The sequence below is a fragment of the Coregonus lavaretus genome (assembly GCF_964263955.1).
Source record: "Coregonus lavaretus genome assembly, chromosome: 21".
Taxonomy (NCBI): Eukaryota; Metazoa; Chordata; class Actinopteri; order Salmoniformes; family Salmonidae; genus Coregonus; species Coregonus lavaretus.
The window spans coordinates 29964414-29984966 of NC_140008.1; the positions used below are offsets into that span (position 1 = coordinate 29964414).

The following is a 20553-nucleotide window of genomic DNA, read 5'->3' on the forward strand; positions in this document are numbered from 1 at the left end:
AACCTTAAAAAAGGTATAATCTTCGTAAATGATGTTATCGGTAGGAATGGTGGAGTTATGTTGCACATGCAGCTAACAAAAACATATGGAAATGTCTACTCTACCCAAAAGTACAACCAAATAATTGCAGCATTACCGCAAAAATGGAAAAGGAAAGTGGAAGGGGGAGAAAGTAAGGAACTTGTCTGTCGGCCTTGCATTAAAGAATATAATTGGTTAAAGAAAATTGTGATAAATAAAAAAGTATACCAGTTTCATTTAAGAACCAAAGGATTGACAGCTGTCCCATCTAGATTGCAAAATAGTTGGGAAGAGATTTTTGACGTACCGATTCCATGGCATAGTGTTTATGAATTGATACGCAAAACGACGCCAGATTCAAAACTTAGAATTTTTCAATTTAAATTATTATATAAAATTCTTGCTACCAATAGAAGGTTATTTATATGGGGGATACAATCTTCCCAGCTCTGCAGATTTTGCTGCGAAGAGACAGAAAGAGACAGAATCATTAGATCATTTGTTTTGGTACTGTCCATTTGTAGCTTGTTTTTGGACACAGGTCCAGGAATGGCTAAAGGATTGCAATATTTACCTGGAGCTAACCCTGCAGATAGCACTACTGGGTGATCTGAAAAGTCATAGTCAATCGATCAATAATATAATAATACTTTTAGCAAAAAAAAGTATTTTCAATTTACGATCTTTAGAAACAATGAGAATAGAAAGGTTCAGAACTTTTGTAAAACATCACAGTACAGTTGAAAAATATATGGCAAATAGAAATCCAATATGGATGGTGTTAAGAGATGGGAGAACAAGTATTTGATACACTGCCTATTTTGCAGGTTTTCCTACTTACAAAGCATGTAGAGGTCTGTAATTTTTATCATAGGTACACTTCAACTGTGAGAGGCGGAATCTAAAACAAAAATCCAGAAAATCACATTGTATGATTTTTAAGTAATTAATTTGCATTTTATTGCATGACATAAGTATTTGATCACCTACCAACCAGTAAGAATTCTGGCTCTCACAGACCTGTTAGTTTTTCTTTAAGAAGCCCTCCTGTTCTCCACTCATTACCTGTATTAACTGCACCTGTTTGAACTCGTTACCTGTATAAAAGACACCTTTCCACACACTCAATCAAACAGACTCCAACCTCTCCACAATGGCCAAGACCAGAGAGCTGTGTAAGGACATCAGGGATAAAATTGTAGACCTGCACAAGGCTGGGATGGGCTACAGGACAATAGGTAAGCAGCTTGGTGAGAAGGCAACAACTGTTGGCGCAATTATTATAAAATGGAAGAAGTTCAAGATGACGGTCAATCACCTTCGGTCTGGGGCTCCATGCAAGATCTCACCTCGTGGGGCATCAATGATCATGAGGAAGGTGAGGGATCAGCCCAGAACTACACGGCAGGACCTGGTCAATGACCTGAAGAGAGCTGGGACCACAGTCTCAAAGAAAACCATTAGTAACACACTACGCCGTCATGGATTAAAATCCTGCAGCGCACGCAAGGTCCCCCTGCTCAAGCCAGCGCATGTCCAGGCCCATCTGAAGTTTGCCAATGACCATCTGGATGATCCAGAGGAGGAATGGGAGAAGGTCATGTGGTCTGATGAGACATAAATAGAGCTTTTTGATCTAAACTCCACTCGCCGTGTTTGGAGGAAGTAGAAGGATGAGTACAACCCCAAGTACACCATCCCAACCATGAAGCATGGAGGTGGAAACATCATTCTTTGGGGATGCTTTTCTGCAAAGGGGACAGGACGACTGCACCGTATTGAGGGGAGGATGGATGGGGCCATGTATCACGAGATCTTGGCCAACAACCTCCTTCCCTCAGTAAGAGCATTGAAGATGGGTCGTGGCTGGGTCTTCCAGCATGACAACGACCCGAAACACACAGCCAGGGCAACTAAGGAGTGGCTCCGTAAGAAGCATCTCAAGGTCCTGGAGTGGCTTAGCCAGTCTCCAGACCTGAACCCAATAGAAAATCTTTGGAGGGAGCTGAAAGTCCGTATTGCCCAGCGACAGCCCCGAAACCTGAAGGATCTGGAGAAGGTCTGTATGGAGGAGTGGGCCAAAATCCCTGCTGCAGTCTGTGCAAACCTGGTCAAGACCTACAGGAAACGTATGATCTCTGTAATTGCAAACAAAGGTTTCTGTACCAAATATTAAGTTCTGCTTTTCTGATGTATCAAATACTTATGTCATGCAATAAAATGCAAATGAATTACTTAAAAATCATACAATGTGATTTTATGGATTTTTGTTTTAGATTCCGTCTCTGACAGTTGAAGTGTACCTATGATAAAAATTACAGACCTCTACATGCTTTGTAAGTAGGAAAACCTGCAAAATCGGCAGTGTATCAAATACTTGTTCTCTCCACTGTGTATATATATATATATATATATATATATATATATATATATATATATATATTTGCGCGAAAAAAAACATATGAGGGATTGGAAGTGATGCAGACAATTACATTGATGGAAGCTACAATCTATCTGAAATATTAAAGCTGATCTACCCAAAAAAATAAATAATAGGATTCTGTAAGCTCCCGCTGGTTTCCTCTGATGCTCCATGGCACCACCTTGGACTTTAAACAGCAAGAAAATACAAGTAGCAATTAGCCATTAAAAACAGGAGAAAACCGGACTAATCATGACGAGGCAGGGCTTTCCCCAGGGAACCATCGCCCACCACGCTGCTGGAGAAATGAATAAACTACACCATCAGCTCCCATTGCCTAACATCAAAGGCCTCAGATGAAGTAAAGTGTGACATAAGAGTGTGTGTGTGAGACATCAAGTGTCAAAAGTGATTTTCTACTTGGCACGAGGTCCGTGTGTGTGACTTTCAGGCTTATCAGGGTGGATCAGCTTAATATTGCAGATAGATTGTAACTTCCATCAATGTAATTGTCTGCATCACTTCCTATCCCCCATGTTTTATATATATACAGTGGGGAAAAAAAGTATTTAGTCAGCCACCAATTGTGCAAGTTCTCCCACTTAAAAAGTTGAGAGAGGCCTGTAATTTTCATCATAGGTACACGTCAACTATGACAGACAAATTGAGGAAAAAAAATCCAGAAAATCACATTGTAGGATTTTTTATGAATTTATTTGCAAATTATGGTGGAAAATAAGTATTTGGTCACCTACAAACAAGCAAGATTTCTGGCTCTCACAGACCTGTAACTTTTTCTTTAAGAGGCTCCTCTGTCCTCCACTCGTTACCTGTATTAATGGCACCTGTTTGAACTTGTTATCAGTATAAAAGACACCTGTCCACAACCTCAAACAGTCACACTCCAAACTCCACTATGGCCAAGACCAAAGAGCTGTCAAAGGACACCAGAAACAAAATTGTAGACCTGCACCAGGCTGGGAAGACTGAATCTGCAATAGGTAAGCAGCTTGGTTTGAAGAAATCAACTGTGGGAGCAATTATTAGGAAATGGAAGACATACAAGACCACTGATAATCTCCCTCGATCTGGGGCTCCACACAAGATCTCACCCCGTGGGGTCAAAATGATCCCAGAACCACACGGGGGGACCTAGTGAATGACCTGCAGAGAGCTGGGACCAAAGTAACAAAGCCTACCATCAGTAACACACTACGCCGCCAGGGACTCAAATCCTGCAGTGCCAGACGTGTCCCCCTGCTTAAGCCAGTACATGTCCAGGCCCGTCTGAAGTTTGCTAGAGTGCATTTGGATGATCCAGAAGAGGGTTGGGAGAATGTCATATGGTCAGATGAAACCAAAATATAACTTTTTGGTAAAAACTCAACTCGTCGTGTTTGGAGGACAAAGAATGCTGAGTTGCATCCAAAGAACACCATACCTACTGTGAAGCATGGGGGTGGAAACATCATGCTTTCTGCAAAGGGACCAGGACGACTGATCCGTGTAAAGGAAAGAATGAATGGGGCTATGTATCGTGAGATTTTGAGTGAAAACCTCCTTCCATCAGCAAGGGCATTGAAGATGAAACGTGGCTGGGTCTTTCAGCATGACAATGATCCCAAACACACCGCCTGGGCAACGAAGGAGTGGCTTCGTAAGAAGCATTTCAAGGTCCTGGAGTGGCCTAGCCAGTATCCAGATCTCAACCCCATAGAAAATCTTTGGAGGGAGTTGAAAGTCCGTGTTGCCCAGCGACAGCCCCAAAACATCACTGCTCTAGAGGAGATCTGCATGGAGGAATGGGCCAAAATACCAGCAACAGTGTGTGAAAACCTTGTGAAGACTTACAGAAAACGTTTGACCTGTGTCATTGCCAACAAAGGGTATATAACAAAGTATTGAGAAACTTTTGTTATTGACCAAATACTTATTTTCCACCATAATTTGCAAATAAATTCATTAAAAATCCTACAATGTGATTTTCTGGATTCTTTTTTCTCATTTTGTCTGTCATAGTTGACGTGTACCTATGATGAAAATTACAGGCCTCTCTCATCGTTTTAAGTGGGAGAACTTGCACAATTGGTGGCTGACTAAATACTTTTTTCCCCCACTGTATATATATCCCCTGCTGATTTTGTACATTTTCCCACTGACAAAGACATGATCAGTCTATAATTTTAATGGTAGGTTTATTTGAACAGTGAGAGACAGAATACAATCCAGAAAAACGCATGTCAAAAATGTTATAAATTGATTTGCATTTTAATGAGGGAAATAAGTATTGGACCCCTCTGCAAAACATGACTTAGTACTTAGTGGCAAAACCCTTGTTGGCAATCACAGAGGTCAGACGTTTCTTGTAGTTGGCCACCAGGTTTGCACACATCTCAGGAGGAATTTTGTCCCACTCCTCTTTGCAGATCTTCTCCAAGTCATTAAGGTTTCGAGCCTGACGTTTGGCAACTCGAACCTTCAGCTCCCTCCACAGATTTTCTATGGGATTAAGGTCTGGGCCACTCCAGGACCTTAATGTGCTTCTTCTTGAGCCACTCCTTTGCTGCCTTGACCGTGTGTTTTGGATCATTGTCATGCTGGAATACCCATCCACGACCCATTTTCAATGCCCTGGCTGAGGGAAGGAGGTTCTCACCCAAGATTTGACGGTACATGGCCCCGTCCATCGTCCCTTTGATGCGGTGAAGTTGTCCTGTCCCCTTAGCAGAAAAACACCCCCAAAGCATAATGTTTCCACCTCCATGTTTGACGGTGGGGATGGTGTTCTTGGGGTCATAGGCAGCATTCCTCCTCCTCCAAACACGGCGAGTTGAGTTGATGCCAAAGAGCTCGATTTTGGTCTCATCTGACCACAACACTTTCACCCAGTTCTCCTCTGAATCATTCAGATGTTCATTGGCAAACTTCAGACGGGCCTGTGTATGTGCTTTCTTGAGCAGGGGGACCTTGCGGGCGCTGCAGGATTTCAGTCCTTCACAGCGTAGTGTGTTACCAATTGTTTTCTTGGTGACTATGATCCCAGCTGCCTTGAGATCATTGACAAGATCCTCCCATGTAGTTCTGGGCTGATTCCTCACCGTTCTCATGATCATTGCAACTCCACGAGGTGAGATCTTGCATGGAGCCCCAGGCCGAGGGAGATTGACAGTTCTTTTGTGTTTCTTCCATTTGCGAATAAACGCACCAACTGTTGTCACCTTCTCACCAAGCTGCTTGGCGATGGTCTTGTAGTCCATTCCAGCCTTGTGTAGGTCTACAATCTTGTCCCTGACATCCTTGGAGAGCTCTTTGGTCTTGGCCATGGTGAAGAGTTTGGAATCTGATTGATTGATTGCTTCTGTGGACAGGTGTCTTTTATACAGGTAACAAACTGAGATTAGGAGCACTCCCTTTAAGAGTGTGCTCCTAATCTCAGCTCGTTACCTGTATAAAAGACACCTGGGAGCCAGAAATCTTTCTGATTGAGAAGGGGTCAAATACTTATTTCCCTCATTAAAATGCAAATCAATTTATAACATTTTTGACATGCATTTTTCTGGATTTTTTTGTTGTTATTCTGTCTCTCACTGTTCAAATTAACCTACCATTAAAATTATAGACTGATCATTTCTTTGTCAGTGGGCAAACGTACAAAATCAGCAGGGGATCAAATACTTTTTTTCCCTCACTGTATATATATATATACACACATACATACATATACATACATATATACATATACATCTACACACATACATACACACCCACATACATACATACATACAAAAAATATATATATATTCCCCTTTATTACTTTCCAACCCCGCCACCCTTTCCCCACTTGGAGTAAACTAGTAAACAACAACGCCTAGGCCTCTACTTCCAGCCCATACCCACTATCTACATTTTATGGACAGTCAATTTTACAATAATTACATTTTGTTTGTTCTTTCTCCTGAACTTCTTCTACTCTCAAACTCTCCGATCATTTTCATGATGTCCATCCGGTTTGCTTCTATATGCCATATCTTTCTAACTGTGCTCCTTCACAAAAGCTCCCAACCTACAACCCATACACTTATTATGGACACAGCGTGCCTACATTATTAGTTATCTTGTTATTGTTTGTTGTTAGTTGTTATTAGTCCCATCCTTCAATTCCATTCAACAGGCTTGTTGCTAACTCTCTGACAGTTTGTGTGTGTGTGTGTGTGTGTGTGTGTGTGTATGGAGTTGTGTGTAAATACAGTAGGTTGAGCCCAGTTGTGAATTTGCTGCCACTGGTCTCCAGGCGCTTCGTTGACTGTGTGTTTGTTGATTTTGCACAGCTAGTGTGAGGAGTGTATGACCTACGTGTCCTAACTAGGTCATTGAAAACCAATCTGTCTTTATATAATAGTAACCAGAGGTGGGACCAAGTCACTATTATTAGAGTCCCAAACAAGTCTCAAGTCTCAAGGTCCGAGTCTCAAGCCGAGTCCCAAGTAGAACGGGTCAAGACTCAAGTCAAGTCCAAGTCGTGCATTTTAAGAGCAAGTCGAGTCACAAGTTTTCAAGTTAAGTCTCTAGTCAAATAAAATAAAAACACATGCAACGACTTGTTGAACTAAAAACCTTTCTATATTTATTGAGGCTGCTAAACAGCCCTTTTCATTATTTTGTCTACAACATATTTTGATTGGCTAGCCTATGTAATTGTAAAATAGGGACCTTGTAGCAGTCATAAGGGCATGACATCTGCAGAAGGCAAGGCAGGTTGACGTGCTCAGAGTGTAGATTTATTTACAGGTCTTGGTGATCCAATGGTGAAAGCACTATGTCATACAAAATATACAAGTAGATTTACCAAAAAAGAAATAGCCTCTGTAACAGGCTTAACCTGTCCTATCTGAACAGACACAGGTAGAGGGCAAGACTGTACAGCCTCCCCTTGAGAAACCAAATCAAATCTGTCTAACAGGAGCTCAAACAGGTACACCTACTGTACATAATATAAGCACTTGGCCCCCAAGGACCATACAATTACCTTATTGGCAATTACAACCAATAAACTGGTTCTACAATGTAAAAGGCAATTTCCACATCCATTGTTACATCGGTACATTCGTCTTAATCAGACGAAATGATTAATAATGATATTTTAACACCATGCTTACATGGATCAATCATTTTCTCTTATTCAACGTTCTGACTCCAAAGTGTGGAGCGAAGGCCACGTAGCCTATTTCTATGCGCATTGAGGCGTACGCGCTCCTATTACTCACAACCAGAATGACAGAGACATAGGACACAGACACACGGAACTCCGACATAACCTGGGAAATATGAACAAAGGAAGCCATACATTTAATTAAATAAACAGAACTTCTACCTCATGAGTCTTGTGAACGTTCATGTGCACTATAAAAATTGTGCCCACTCAGAGCAGTGTAAGAAATGGTTGGCTAAATGAAAATGTATCGTAGGCCTACCAAACATTAAACAGAAATGTCAATGTGTTGCAAAAAACAGTACGGCGGTGGATAGCAATTATTGTAGTATTATATGTTATATAGATTTACCACATAGGGCCTATGCTTTTAAACGTGTGAAAGCAGCAGCAAACATTTCAACAAGGGAAAAAAGCACTCTCCACTGGCGGGAGTTTGGAGAGCGAAGTAAATATTCTTGATCACCAACATTTTTGGGAGGTGCATATTTATTTATTACAGCAATCCTCTCTCCCTACACTTTGATGTTTGCCCTGCACCCAATCCTATAACTGTACAGCAAATCAGCTCACCAGACCTGTTGATTGACAGTTTGCTAGTTCAATCAGAGTGCCGATTTCAATAGCCAATTCGTTGCAGTTTTTTTTTGGCAAGGGCGATGCTGCGGCTACTGTCTCTGGCTGTGTGTGGTGTAATCCACGTACACTCTGTGCCACAAAATGAGTGACAAAACATTACAAAACCTGGCCAGATAATTTCAAGTCATCAGTCTCAAGTCAAACTCGAGTCCCAAGTCTTGAGGCTCCAAGTCCAAGTCAAGTCTCAAGTTATTTTATTTTATATCAAGTCGAGTCTCAAGTCATCAAATTTGTGACTCGAGTCAGACTCAAGTCCAAGTCATGTGACTCGAGTCCACAACTCTGATAGTAACACAACTGAAACCTTTCTATTTACTCTCTTGTATAAACAGTGCAGCACTGTAAAGATGACAGTGATTCAATATGTATGGTGGGTCACACTTTGTTCATACTATCTGTTGATAAGCAAAGGTTTGCTAGGGTTAAGTTTAGAATAAGGGTTCATGTTAGGGTTAGGGCTAGATTTAGGGTAAGGGTTAAGGTTAGGGTTAAGGTTAGGTTTAGTAGATAGTTGAAATGTTACTGATAGTCTGTAGAGCATCTACAGATGGACTTTCCAAAACGTTTTACCGCATGGGGTATTAATCATGTTTTGTCAATAATGACGTACATAGTCCTCCTGCTGAGCTGCTGTGAGTAATTGGTATTTTGTGTATTATTTTGTTTGTGTGTGTGTGTGGGAGAGCTGGTGTTAAAGTCACAGAAAGTAAAGTTCATATGATTCATAACGGTTAATATTAGCAAAGTGAAGAGCTTGCAGACAAACAAGATAGTAGCTAGGAGGGAACAACGACCAGCTCCCTGTAGTTCTAACAACAAGACCTCCTCACCCATCCACAGTACTACAAACACCATCTGTTAACACACAAACATGTGTGTGTCTCAGTCCTACCTGTGCCACAGCTACATGTGTCTGTTGCTGTTGTTGCTGTAGTTGTTGCTGTAGCAGCTGGATCTGGTGGTGGACTGACAGGGGAGCACTGTTGAGCAGAGTACCCGACGACGGCAGCAGCATCCTGGGGGACACCAGCAACAGAGAGGCCTCCTCTGGAACCTGCCATGGAGGAGATAAGGTTAATGATGAATTGATGGATTGAGAGACGGAGACATCAATATAAGGTGAGAGAGGATGGACGAGGTAAGGAGGAGATGGAGATACAGTGCCTTCAGAAAGTATTCACACCCTTTAACTTTTTCCTAATCTTGTTGTGTTACAGCCTGAATTTAAAATGGATTACATTTAGACTATTTGTCACTGGCCTGCACATAATACCCCATAATGTCAAAGTGGAATTATGTTCTTCAACTTAATTACAAATGAAAAGCTTTAATCTTGAGTCAATAAGTATTCAACCCCTTTGTTATGGCAAGCCTAAATAAGTTCAGGAGTAAACATTTGCTTAACAAGTCACATAAGTTGCATAGACTCACTCTGTGTGCAATAATAGTGTTTAACATGAGTTTTTAATGACTACTTCATCTCTGTATCCCACACATACAATTATCTGTAAGGTCCCTCAGTCGAACAGTGAATTTCAAACACAGGTTTTCCAATGCCTCGCAAATAAGAGCACCTATTGGTAGATGGGTAAAAAAACAAAAGCTGACATTGAATATCCCTTTGAGCATGGTGAAGTTATTAATTACACTTTGGATGGTGTATCAATACACCCAGTCACTACAAAGATGCAGGCGTCCTTCCTAACTCAGTTGCCGGAGAGGAAGGAAACCGCTCAGGGATTTCACCATGAGGCCAATGGTGACTTTAAAACAGTTACAGAGTTTAATGGGTGTGATAGGAGAAAACTGAAGATGGATCAACAACATTGTAGTTAGTCCACAATATCCAGGCAAAATCCTAGAAGAAAGGAAACCGCTCAGGGATTTCACCATGAGGCCAATGGTGACTTTAAAACAGTTACAGAGTTTAATGGGTGTGATAGGAGAAAACTGAAGATGGATCAACAACATTGTAGTTAGTCCACAATATCCAGGCAAAATCCTAGAAGAAAACCTGGTTCAGTCTGCTTTCCACCAAACACTGGGAGATGAATTCACTTTTCAGCAGGACAATAACCTAAAACACACTGCAGTCGCTTATCAAGAATACAGTGAATGTTCCAGATTTAAGTCAAAGTTACAGCTTTGACTTAATTCTGCTTGTAAATCTATGACAATACATGAACATGGTTGTCTAGTAATGATCAACAAACAATTTGACAGAGCTTAAAGAATTTTGAAAAGAATAATGGCAAATATTGTACAATCCAAGTATGCAAAGCACTTAGAGACTTACCCAGAAAGACTCACAGCTGTAATCGCTGCCAAAGGTGATTCTAACATTTATTGACTCAGGGCTGTGAATACTTATGTAAATTAGATATTTCTGCATTTCATTTTCAATAAATTTGCACACATTTCAAAAAACATGTTTTCACTGTCAAATGTGGTATTGTGTGTACAGTCATGGTCAAACGTTTTGAGAATGACACAAGTATTGGTCTTCATAAAGTTTGCTGCTTCAGTGTTATGATATATTTTTGTCAGATGTTACTATGGTATACTGAAGTATAATTACAAGCATTCCATAAGTGTCAAAGGCTTTTATTGACAATTGCATGAAGCTTATGCAAAGAGTCAATATTTGCAGTGTTGACCCTTCTTTTTCAAGACCTCTGCAATCCGCCCTGCCATGCTGTTAATTAACTTCTGGGCCACATCCTGACTGATGGCAGCCCATTCTTGCATAATCAATGCAGAATTTGTGAGTTTTTGTTTGTCCACCCGCCTCTTGAGGATCGACCACAAGTTCTCAATGGGATTAAGGTCTGGGGAGTTTCTTGGCCATGGACCAAAATGTCGATGTTTTGTTCCCCGAGCCACTTAGTTATCAGTTTTGCCTTATGGCAAGGTGCTCCATCATGCTGGAAAAGGCATTGGTCGTCACCAAACTGTTCTTGGATGGTTGGGAGAAGTTGCTCTCGGAGGATGTGTTGGTACCATTCTTTATTCATGGCTGTGTTCTTAGGCAAAATTGTGAGTGAGCCCACTCCCTTGGCTGAGAAGCAACCCCACACATGAATGGTCTCAGGATGCTTTACTGTTGGCATGACACAGGACCGATGGTAGCGCTCACCTTGTCTTCTCCGGACAAGGTGTTTTCCGGATGCCCCAAACAATCGGAAAGGGGATTCATCAGAGAAAATGACTTTACCCCAGTCCTCAGCAGTCCAATCCCTGTACCTTTTGCAGAATATCAGTCTGTCCCTGATGTTTTTCCTGGAGAGAAGTGGCTTCCTCGCTGCCCTTCTTGACACACCAGGTCATCCTCCAAAAGTCTTTGCCTCACTGTGCGTGCAGATGCACTCACACCTGCCTGCTGCCATTCCTGAGCAAGCTCTGCACTGGTGGTGCCCCGATCCCGCAGCTGAATCAACTTTAGGAGACGGTCCTGGCGCTTGCTGGACTTTCTTGGGCGCCTGAAGCCTTCTTCTCAACAATTTAACCTCCCTCCTTGAAGTTCTTGATGATCCGATAAACGGTTGATTTAGGTGCAATCTTACTAGGAGCAATATCCCTACCTGTGAAGCCCTTTTTGTGCAAAGCAATGATGACGGCACGTGTTTCCTTGCAGGTAACCATAGTTAACAGAGGAAGAACAATGATTTCAAGCACCACCCTCCTTTTAAAGCTTCCAGTCTGTTATTCTAACTCAATCAGCATGACAGAGTGATCTCCAGCCTTGTCCTCGTCAACACTCTCACCTGTGTTAACGAGAGAATCACTGACATGATGTCAGCTGGTCCTTTTGTGGCAGGGCTGAAATGCAGTGGAAAGGTTTTTTGGGGATTAAGTTAATTTTCATGGCAAAGAGGGACTGCAATTAATTGCAATTCATCTGATCACTCTTCATAACATTCTGGAGTATATGCAAATTGGCATCATAAAAACTGAGGCAGCAGACTTTGTGAAAATTTATATTTGTGTCATTCTCAAAACTTTTGCCCACGACTATACATAACGTATGGATCATCACCATTACACTGCACAGATTCACTCTCTGAACAAACAGTTCACTCAATCCACTAAATTTGTTTCGAAGTCAGCAAATTACACCCCAAACTTATGTTCTGCCATCTGTCTCAGGTGCAGATCCCTAGAATCAACACTGGTCTCGCACGCACACGCACACAAACACACACACACACACACCCACCCACTTACCCACCCACCCACCCACCCACCAGTGGATGAGTGATGGTGTGTCGCTGTCTGATCTACAGGTTAATCAGGACATTACCAGACAAGCTGTTTACTCTCAACTCTTAATGATGAACAGTGGAACTAGAACACTCTCTCTGTGTGTGTGTATGTATGTGTGTGCGTTGTGATTTCATCAAGTGCAGTACACTAGTGATGTCCGGCCGACTATACGTGATAAAGTGAAAATCTGAGGCCCTCACCCGACCCTAACCCACAAATAGGCCGATATAAAATGTGCTGTACAGTCAGATGGCAGAACGATTTTTTGACAGGGAGTGCAGGATTTATTTATTTATTTCTAATTTAGAAATGTTTCAGTTGATAATTTCCGACATTTTGGTAGGCTATTTGTTAGTCAGCTTGTCTAAAATTAGATATATCAAATCACATTTTATTTGTCACATGCGCCGAAAACAACAGGTGTAGACTTTACGGTGAAATGCTTACTTACGAGCCCTTTCCCAACAATGCAGAGTTAAAAAGTAAGAACAATTATAAAAATTAGCAAAATAAAAAAAGGAAATAATAACACAGTCAGTGTCCCGATTTCAGTTAGGCTACTATTACATTTAACCCATCTGAACAGTAGGCTACAGTTCCCTTGACGCACCATATTTCAAGTCCCCGTCTTGTGACTCTCGAATTTGTATAGCGCCTCACAATCATCACACATAACATAGCCGGCACTGCTATCATCCTCTTTTGCCACTTAACAAAATCTTTCCCAAACATTACTCTTGGCCCTCCCTTCTCTTTACTTAGAATGTTTTTTAAATTGTACAAACTGCCTTAAGTTTGCAGGAAGAGTAGCTGCTGCCTTGGCAGCAGATCCATAATAAATACAAATACTTTCAACTCAGCTTTTATCTTATTGAATTCAAATCCAACATTGTCCTTTTTGCCTCAGTGGATCGAGGTTAACTTTTTCTGCCCAAGTTCCCAAAAGCATTTAGCGATTGGCGTGTATTTGGTGCGCATACATAAAAAAAAAAAAAGGCCCTGAAGCTTAGGCTTACACACTAATGGCAGATAATGGCAGATAAAAAATAATGAAAGAAAAACCTCAATGTAGCCTATAGATGTGAATTGCACAATAATAATACAGATATAACTGCAGGGATTGTGGGTTATGAGTCAACCGGCGCATCACTACAGTAAACATCTTTGTACTGTTTACTTTGGTAACTCTGGTAAAAAAAAATATTTGCTTTACACAGAAATCGTCAGAATAATTGTAGTAGTTTGGATAAAAAGAATACCTTAGCCGCCAGCTGAAAGACTAACTGTTTTTATGTGCTAAGTACCTTTGCATAGAGAACTGTCACCGGTATAATGGCAGTAGGATTGAAGAGGGAGTGAATATAATACATGTGTAATGGTTAGGGGCATTGGGGAAGAAAGAAAGAAAGAAAGAAAGAAAGAAAGAAAGAAAGAAAGAAAGAAAGAAAGAAAGAAAGAAAGAAAGAAAGAAAGAAAGAAAGAAAGAAAGAAAGAAAGAAAGAAAGAAAGAAAGAAAGAAAGAAAGAAAGAAAGAAAGAAAGAAAGAAAGAAAGAAAGAAAGAAAGAAAGAAAGAAAGAAAGAAAGAAAGAAAGAAAGAAAGAAAGAGAGGAGAGAGTGAGACAGAAAGCGAGAGAGAGACAGAGAGAGAGACAGAGAAAGAGAGGGACAGAGAGAGAGAGAGATACAGAGAAAGGGAGGGACAGAGAGAGAGAGAGAGAGAGAGAGAGAGAGAGAGAGAGAGAGAGAGAGAGAGAGAGAGAGAGAGAGAGAGAGAGAGAGAGAGAGAGAGAGAGAGAGAGAGAGAGAGAGAGAGAGAGAGAGAGAGAGAGAGAGAGAGAGAGAGAGAGAGAGAGAGAGAGAGAGAGAGAGAGAGAGAGAGAGAGAGAGAGATACCTGTCAGTTTCCATAAAGGTGACCATCTATCCCTCTCAGTCAAGCAGAGCTTTGCGACGAGTCATGCTCCTCTGAGTCTGCAGGACAGATACAGTACGATGGATAGTTGACAAGCTGCACTAACAAGAACCCAGTAGAAGTTATTCAAGACCTTTGTTGTCAGACATAGCACCTTTACTCCCTTCCTTTTTTCAGAAACAATCAGTAGATATTTCCTGTATATTTGAGAAAGCAGAATCGTTGTTATTCATCGTGGTATTTGGTATTTTATTAGGATCCCCATTAGCTGTTGTGAAAGCAGCAGCTACTGTACTCTTCCTGGGGTCCACACAAAACACGACTTAATATAACATAAAAATGGCACACATAGCCTAAATATCAATACATACACACAAAATATCTAGGTCAAATAGGGGAGAGGTTGGAGTCTGTTTGATTGAGTGTGTGGACAGGTGTCTTTTATACAGGTAACGAGTTCAAACAGGTGCAGTTAATACAGGTAATGAGTGGAGAACAGGAGGGCTTCTTAAAGAAAAACTAACAGGTCTGTGAGAGCTGGAATCCTTACTGGTTGGTAGGTGATCAAATATTTATGTCATGCAATAAAATGCAAATTAATTACTTAAAAATCATACAATGTGATTTTCTGGATTTTTGTTTTAGATTCAGTCTCTCACAGTTGAAGTGTACCTATGATAAAAAATTACAGACCTCTACATGCTTTGTAAGTAGGAAAACCTGCAAAATCGGCAGTGTATCAAATACTTGTTCTCCCTACTGTATGGGTTTCAGTGACTTAACTATGGTTGCTGACACGTACTGCATATGGTTAAATAATCAGCATACATGGACACACAGGCTTTGTTTAATGCCAGTAGCAGGTCAATGGTAAAAATAGAAAAGAGTAGAGGGCCTAGAGAGCTGCCCTGCGGTACACCACACCCTACATGTTTGACATTACAGAGATTTCCATTAAAGAATACCCTCTGAGTTCTATTATATAGATACTGTAGCTCTGAATCCACATTATGGTTGGAAAGCCGTAAAACATACGTTATCTCAACAACAGGTTATGGTCAATAATATCAAAGGCTGCACTGAAATCTAACAGTACAGCTCCCACAATCTTCTTTTTATCAATTTCTTTCAACCAATCATTAGTAATTTATGTCAGTGCAGTATATATTGAGCACCCTTGCAGTAAGTCAGCCAGTCAGATGTGCAACCAGACTTATTAGCCACTCCTTTTGACCCATCTCTTTCAACCAAATAGTTTTTCAATTCCTCATCAATCCATGGAGACTTAATAATAATATAATTGGTCATTTAGCAGACGCTCTTATCCAGAGCGACTTACAGGAGCAAATAGGGTTAAGTGCCTTGCTCAAGGGCACATCGACAGATTTTTCACCTAGTCGGCTCGGGGATTAGAACCAGCGACCTTTCGGTTACTGGCACAACGCTCTTACCCACTAAGCCACCTGCCGCCCACTTAACAGTTCTAACAGTCAGTTTCTTAACAGGTGCAAGTTTATCAATAATTGGAATGTAGCAATTTCATTAATGAATGAAGTGCAGCGTCTGGATGCTCCTTATTAATCACATCAGACCAACACAAATTTTTAACATCATCCACATAAGAGTCACAGCAAAATATTTTGTATTATCTCTTATACACAATTTTAGGCCCAGTTTATGTAACTTTGGCTTTCCTGGATATATCAACTATATTGTGATCACTAAATCCCTTGGGTATGGATACAGCTATACAGTATTAGTAAAAATGTAATCGATACATGTGGATGATCTTGTTCCTGTAGTGTTTGTAAACACACTGGTGGATTGATGAATAACCTGAATCAGATTACAGGCACTGGTTACAGTGAGAAGCTTCCTCTTGAGCGGACAGCTTGATGAAAACCAGTCAATATTCAGGTCCCCAAGAAAGTAGATCTCTCTGTTTACATCACATACACTATCAAGCATATCACACATTATTTAGATACTGACTGTTAGCACTTGCTGGTCTATAGCAACAATCCAAAAGAATAGGCTTTAGATGAGTTAGGTGAACCTGCAACCACAGCCCTTCAGTAACACTTGACATGAGATCTTCTCTAAGCATTACAGGGATATGGCTCTCTATATATGCATGTATATATATATATATATATATATATATATATATATATATATATATACACTGCTCAAAAAAATTAAAGGAACGCTTAAACAACACAATGTAACTCCAAGTCAATCACACTTCTGTGAAATCAAACTGTCCACTTAGGAAGCAACACTGATTGACAATAAATTTCACATGCTGTTGTGCAAATGGAATAGACAACAGGTGGAAATTATAGGCAATTAGCAAGACACCCCCAATAAAGGACTGGTTTTGCAGGTGGTGTCCACAGACCACTTCTCAGTTCCTATGCTTCCTGGCTGATGTTTTGGTCACTTTTGAATGCTGGCGGTGCTTTCACTCTAGTGGTAGCATGAGACAGAGTCTACAACCCACACAAGTGGCTCAGGTAGTGCAGCTCATCCAGGATGGCACATCAATGCGAGCTGTGGCAAGAAGGTTTGCTGTGTCTGTCAGCGTAGTGTCCAGAGCATGGAGGCGCTACCAGGAGACAGGCCAGTACATCAGGAGATGTGGAGGAGGCCGTAGGAGGGCAACAACCCAGCAGCAGGACTGCTACCTCCGCCTTTGTAAAAGGAGGAGCAGGAGGAGCACTGCCAGAGCCCTGCAAAATGACCTCCAGCAGGCCACAAATGTGCATGTGTCTGCTCAAACGGTCAGAAACAGACTCCATGAGGGTGGTATGAGGGCCCGACGTCCACAGGTGGGGGTTGTGCTTACAGCCCAACACCGTGCAGGACGTTTGGCATTTGCCAGAGAACACCAAGATTGGCAAATTCGCCACTGGTGCCCTGTGCTCTTCACAGATGAAAGCAGGTTCACACTGAGCACGTGACAGACGTGACAGAGTCTGGAGACGCCGTGGAGAACGTTCTGCTGCCTGCAACATCCTCCAGCATGACCGGTTTGGCGGTGGGTCAGTCATGGTGTGGGGTGGCATTTCTTTGGGGGGCCGCACAGCCCTCCATGTGCTCGCCAGAGGTTGCCTGACTGCAATTAGGTACCGAGATGAGATCCTCAGACCCCTTGTGAGACCATATACTGGTGCGGTTGGCCCTGGGTTCCTCCTAATGCAAGACAATGCTAGACCTCATGTGGCTGGAGTGTGTCAGCAGTTCCTGCAAGAGGAAGGCATTGATGCTATGGACTGGCCCGCCCGTTCCCCAGACCTGAATCCAATTGAGCACATCTGGGACATCATGTCTCGCTCCATCCACCAACGCCACGTTGCACCACAGACTGTCCAGGAGTTGGCGGATGCTTTAGTCCAGGTCTGGGAGGAGATCCCTCAGAAGACCATCCGCCACCTCATCAGGAGCATGCCCAGGCGTTGTAGGGAGGTCATACCGGCACGTGGAGGCCACACACACTACTGAGCCTAATTTTGACTTGTTTTAAGGACATTACATCAAAGTTGGATCAGCCTGTAGTGTGGTTTTCCACTTTAATTTTGAGGGTGACTCCAAATCTAGACCTCCATGGGTTGATAAATTTGATTTCCATTGATCATTTTTGTGTGATTTTGTTGTCAGCACATTCAACTATGTAAAGAAAAAAGTATTTAATAAGATTATTTCATTCATTCAGATCTAGGATGTGTTATTTTAGTGTTCCCTTTATTTTTTTTGAGCAGTGTATATATACAGTACTAGTCAAAAGTTTGGACACACCTACTCATTCAAGGGTTTTCTTGATTTTTTACTATTTTTTACATTGTAGAATAATAGTGAAGACATCACAACTATGAAATAACGCAAAAAAAGTGTTAAACAAATCAAAATACATTTTATATTTGAGATTCTTCAAATAGCCACCCTTTACCTTAATGACAGCTTTGCACACTCTTGGCATTCTCTCAACCAGCTTCACCTGGAATGCTTTTCCAACAGTCTTGAAGGAGTTCCCACATATGCTGAGCACTTGTTGGCTGCTTTTCCTTCACTCTGCCGTCCGACTCATCCCAAACCATCTCAATTGGGTTGAGGTCGGAGATTGTGGAGGCCAGGTCATCTGATGCAGCACTCCATCACTCTCCTTCTGGGTAAAATAGCCCTTACACAGCCTGGAGATGTGTTGGGTCATTGTCCTGTTGAAAAACAAATGATAGTCCCACTAAGCCCAAACCAGAATGGATGGCATATCACTGCAGAATGCTGTGGTAGCCATGCTGGTTAAGTGTGCCTTGAATTCTAAATAAATCACAGACAGTGTCATCAGCAAAGTACCCCCACACCATAACACCTCCTCCTCCATGCTTCACGGTGGGAACCACACATGCGGAGATCATTTGTTCACCCACACCGCGTCTCACAAAGACACAGCGGTTTGAACCAAAAATCTCCAATTTGGACTACAGACCAAAGGACACATTTCCACCAGTCTAATGTCCATTGCTCATGTTTCTTGGCCCAAGCAGGTCTCTTCTTATTATTGATGTCCTTTAGTAGTGGTTTCTTTGCAGCAATTCGACCATGAAGGCCTGATTCACACAGTCTCCTCTGAACAGTTGATGTTGAGATGTGTCTGTTACTTGAACTCTGTGAAGCATTTATTTGGGCTGCAATTTCTGAGGCTGGTAACTCTAATTAACTTATCCTCTGCAGCAGAGGTAACTCTGGGTCTTCCATTACTGTGGCGGTCCTCATGAGAGCCAGTTTCATCATAGTGCTTGATGGTTTTTGTGACTGCACTTGAAGAAACTTTCAAAGTTCTTGAAATGTTCCATATTGACCGACCTTCATGTCTTAAAGTAATGATGGACTGTCGTTTCTCTTTGCTTATTTGAGCTGTTATTGCCATAATATGGACTTGGTCTTTTACCAAATAGGGCTATCTTCTGTCTACACCACTACCTTGTCACAAAACAACTGATTGGCTCAAACGCATTAAGAAGGAAAGAAATTCCACAAATTAACTTTTAACAAGGCACACCTGTTAATTGAAATGCATTCCAGGTGACTACCTCATGAAGCTGGTTGAGAGAATGCCAAGAGTGTGCAAAGCTGTCATCAAGGCAAAGGGTGGTTATTTGAATGTGCCAGTAACCGAAAGGTTGCTGGTTCTAATCCCCGAGCCAACTAGGTGAAAAATCTGTCGATGTGCCCTTGAGCAAGGCACTTAACCCTAATTGCTCCTGTAAGTCGCTCTGGATAAGAGCGTCTGCTAAATGACTAAAATGTAAATGTAAATGTAAGAATCTCAAATATAAAATATATTTTGATTTCTTTAACACTTTTTTGGTTACTACATGATTCCATATGTGTTATTTCATAGTTTTGATGTCATCACTATTATTCTACAACGTAAAGAATTGTTAAAATAAAGAAAAACCCTTGAATGAGTAGGTGTGTCCAAACTTTTGACCTGTAGTGTATATATACAAAAATATAAATGTAACAATTTCAACGATTTTACTGAGTTACAGTTCATATAAGGAAATCAGTCAAATGAAATGAATTCATTAGGCCCTAATCTATGGATTTCACATGACTGGGCAGGAGAACAGCCATGGGTGGGCCTGGGAGGGCATAGGCCCACCCATTTGGGAGCCAGGCCCACCCACTGGGGAGCCAGGCCTAACCAATAGGAATGAGTTTGTCCCCACAAAAGGGCTTTATTACAGACAGAAATACTCTTCAGTTTCATCAGCTGTCTGGGTGGCTGGTCTCAGACAATCACGCAGGTGAAGAAGCCAGATGTGGAGGTCCTGGGCTGGCCTGGTTACACGTGGTCTGCGATTGGGAGGCCGGTTGGACATACTGCCAGATTATCTAAAACAACATTGGAGGTGGCTTATGGTAGAGAAATTAACATTACATTTTCTGGAAACAGCTCTGGTGGACATTCCTGCAGTCAGCATGTCAATTGCACGCTCCCTCAAAACTTGAGACATCTGTGGAATTGTGTTGTGTGACAAAACTGCACATTTTAGAGTGGCCTTTTATTGTCCCCAGGGTAAT

General features: G+C 41.6%; 1 protein-coding gene across 1 annotated transcript in view; it reads right to left on the reverse strand.

Moving 5' to 3' along the window:
- The window catches only part of nos1apa (nitric oxide synthase 1 (neuronal) adaptor protein a), a gene marked incomplete at its 3' end in the record, with an annotated part of 220760 nt that overhangs the window by 13843 nt on the left and 186364 nt on the right, over positions 1-20553 (reverse strand). Inside the window, exon 8 of the mRNA XM_084185811.1 lies at positions 9184-9345. Coding sequence (XP_084041937.1) covers positions 9184-9345 — 162 coding nt within the window. The remainder of the gene's footprint in view (positions 1-9183; positions 9346-20553) is intronic.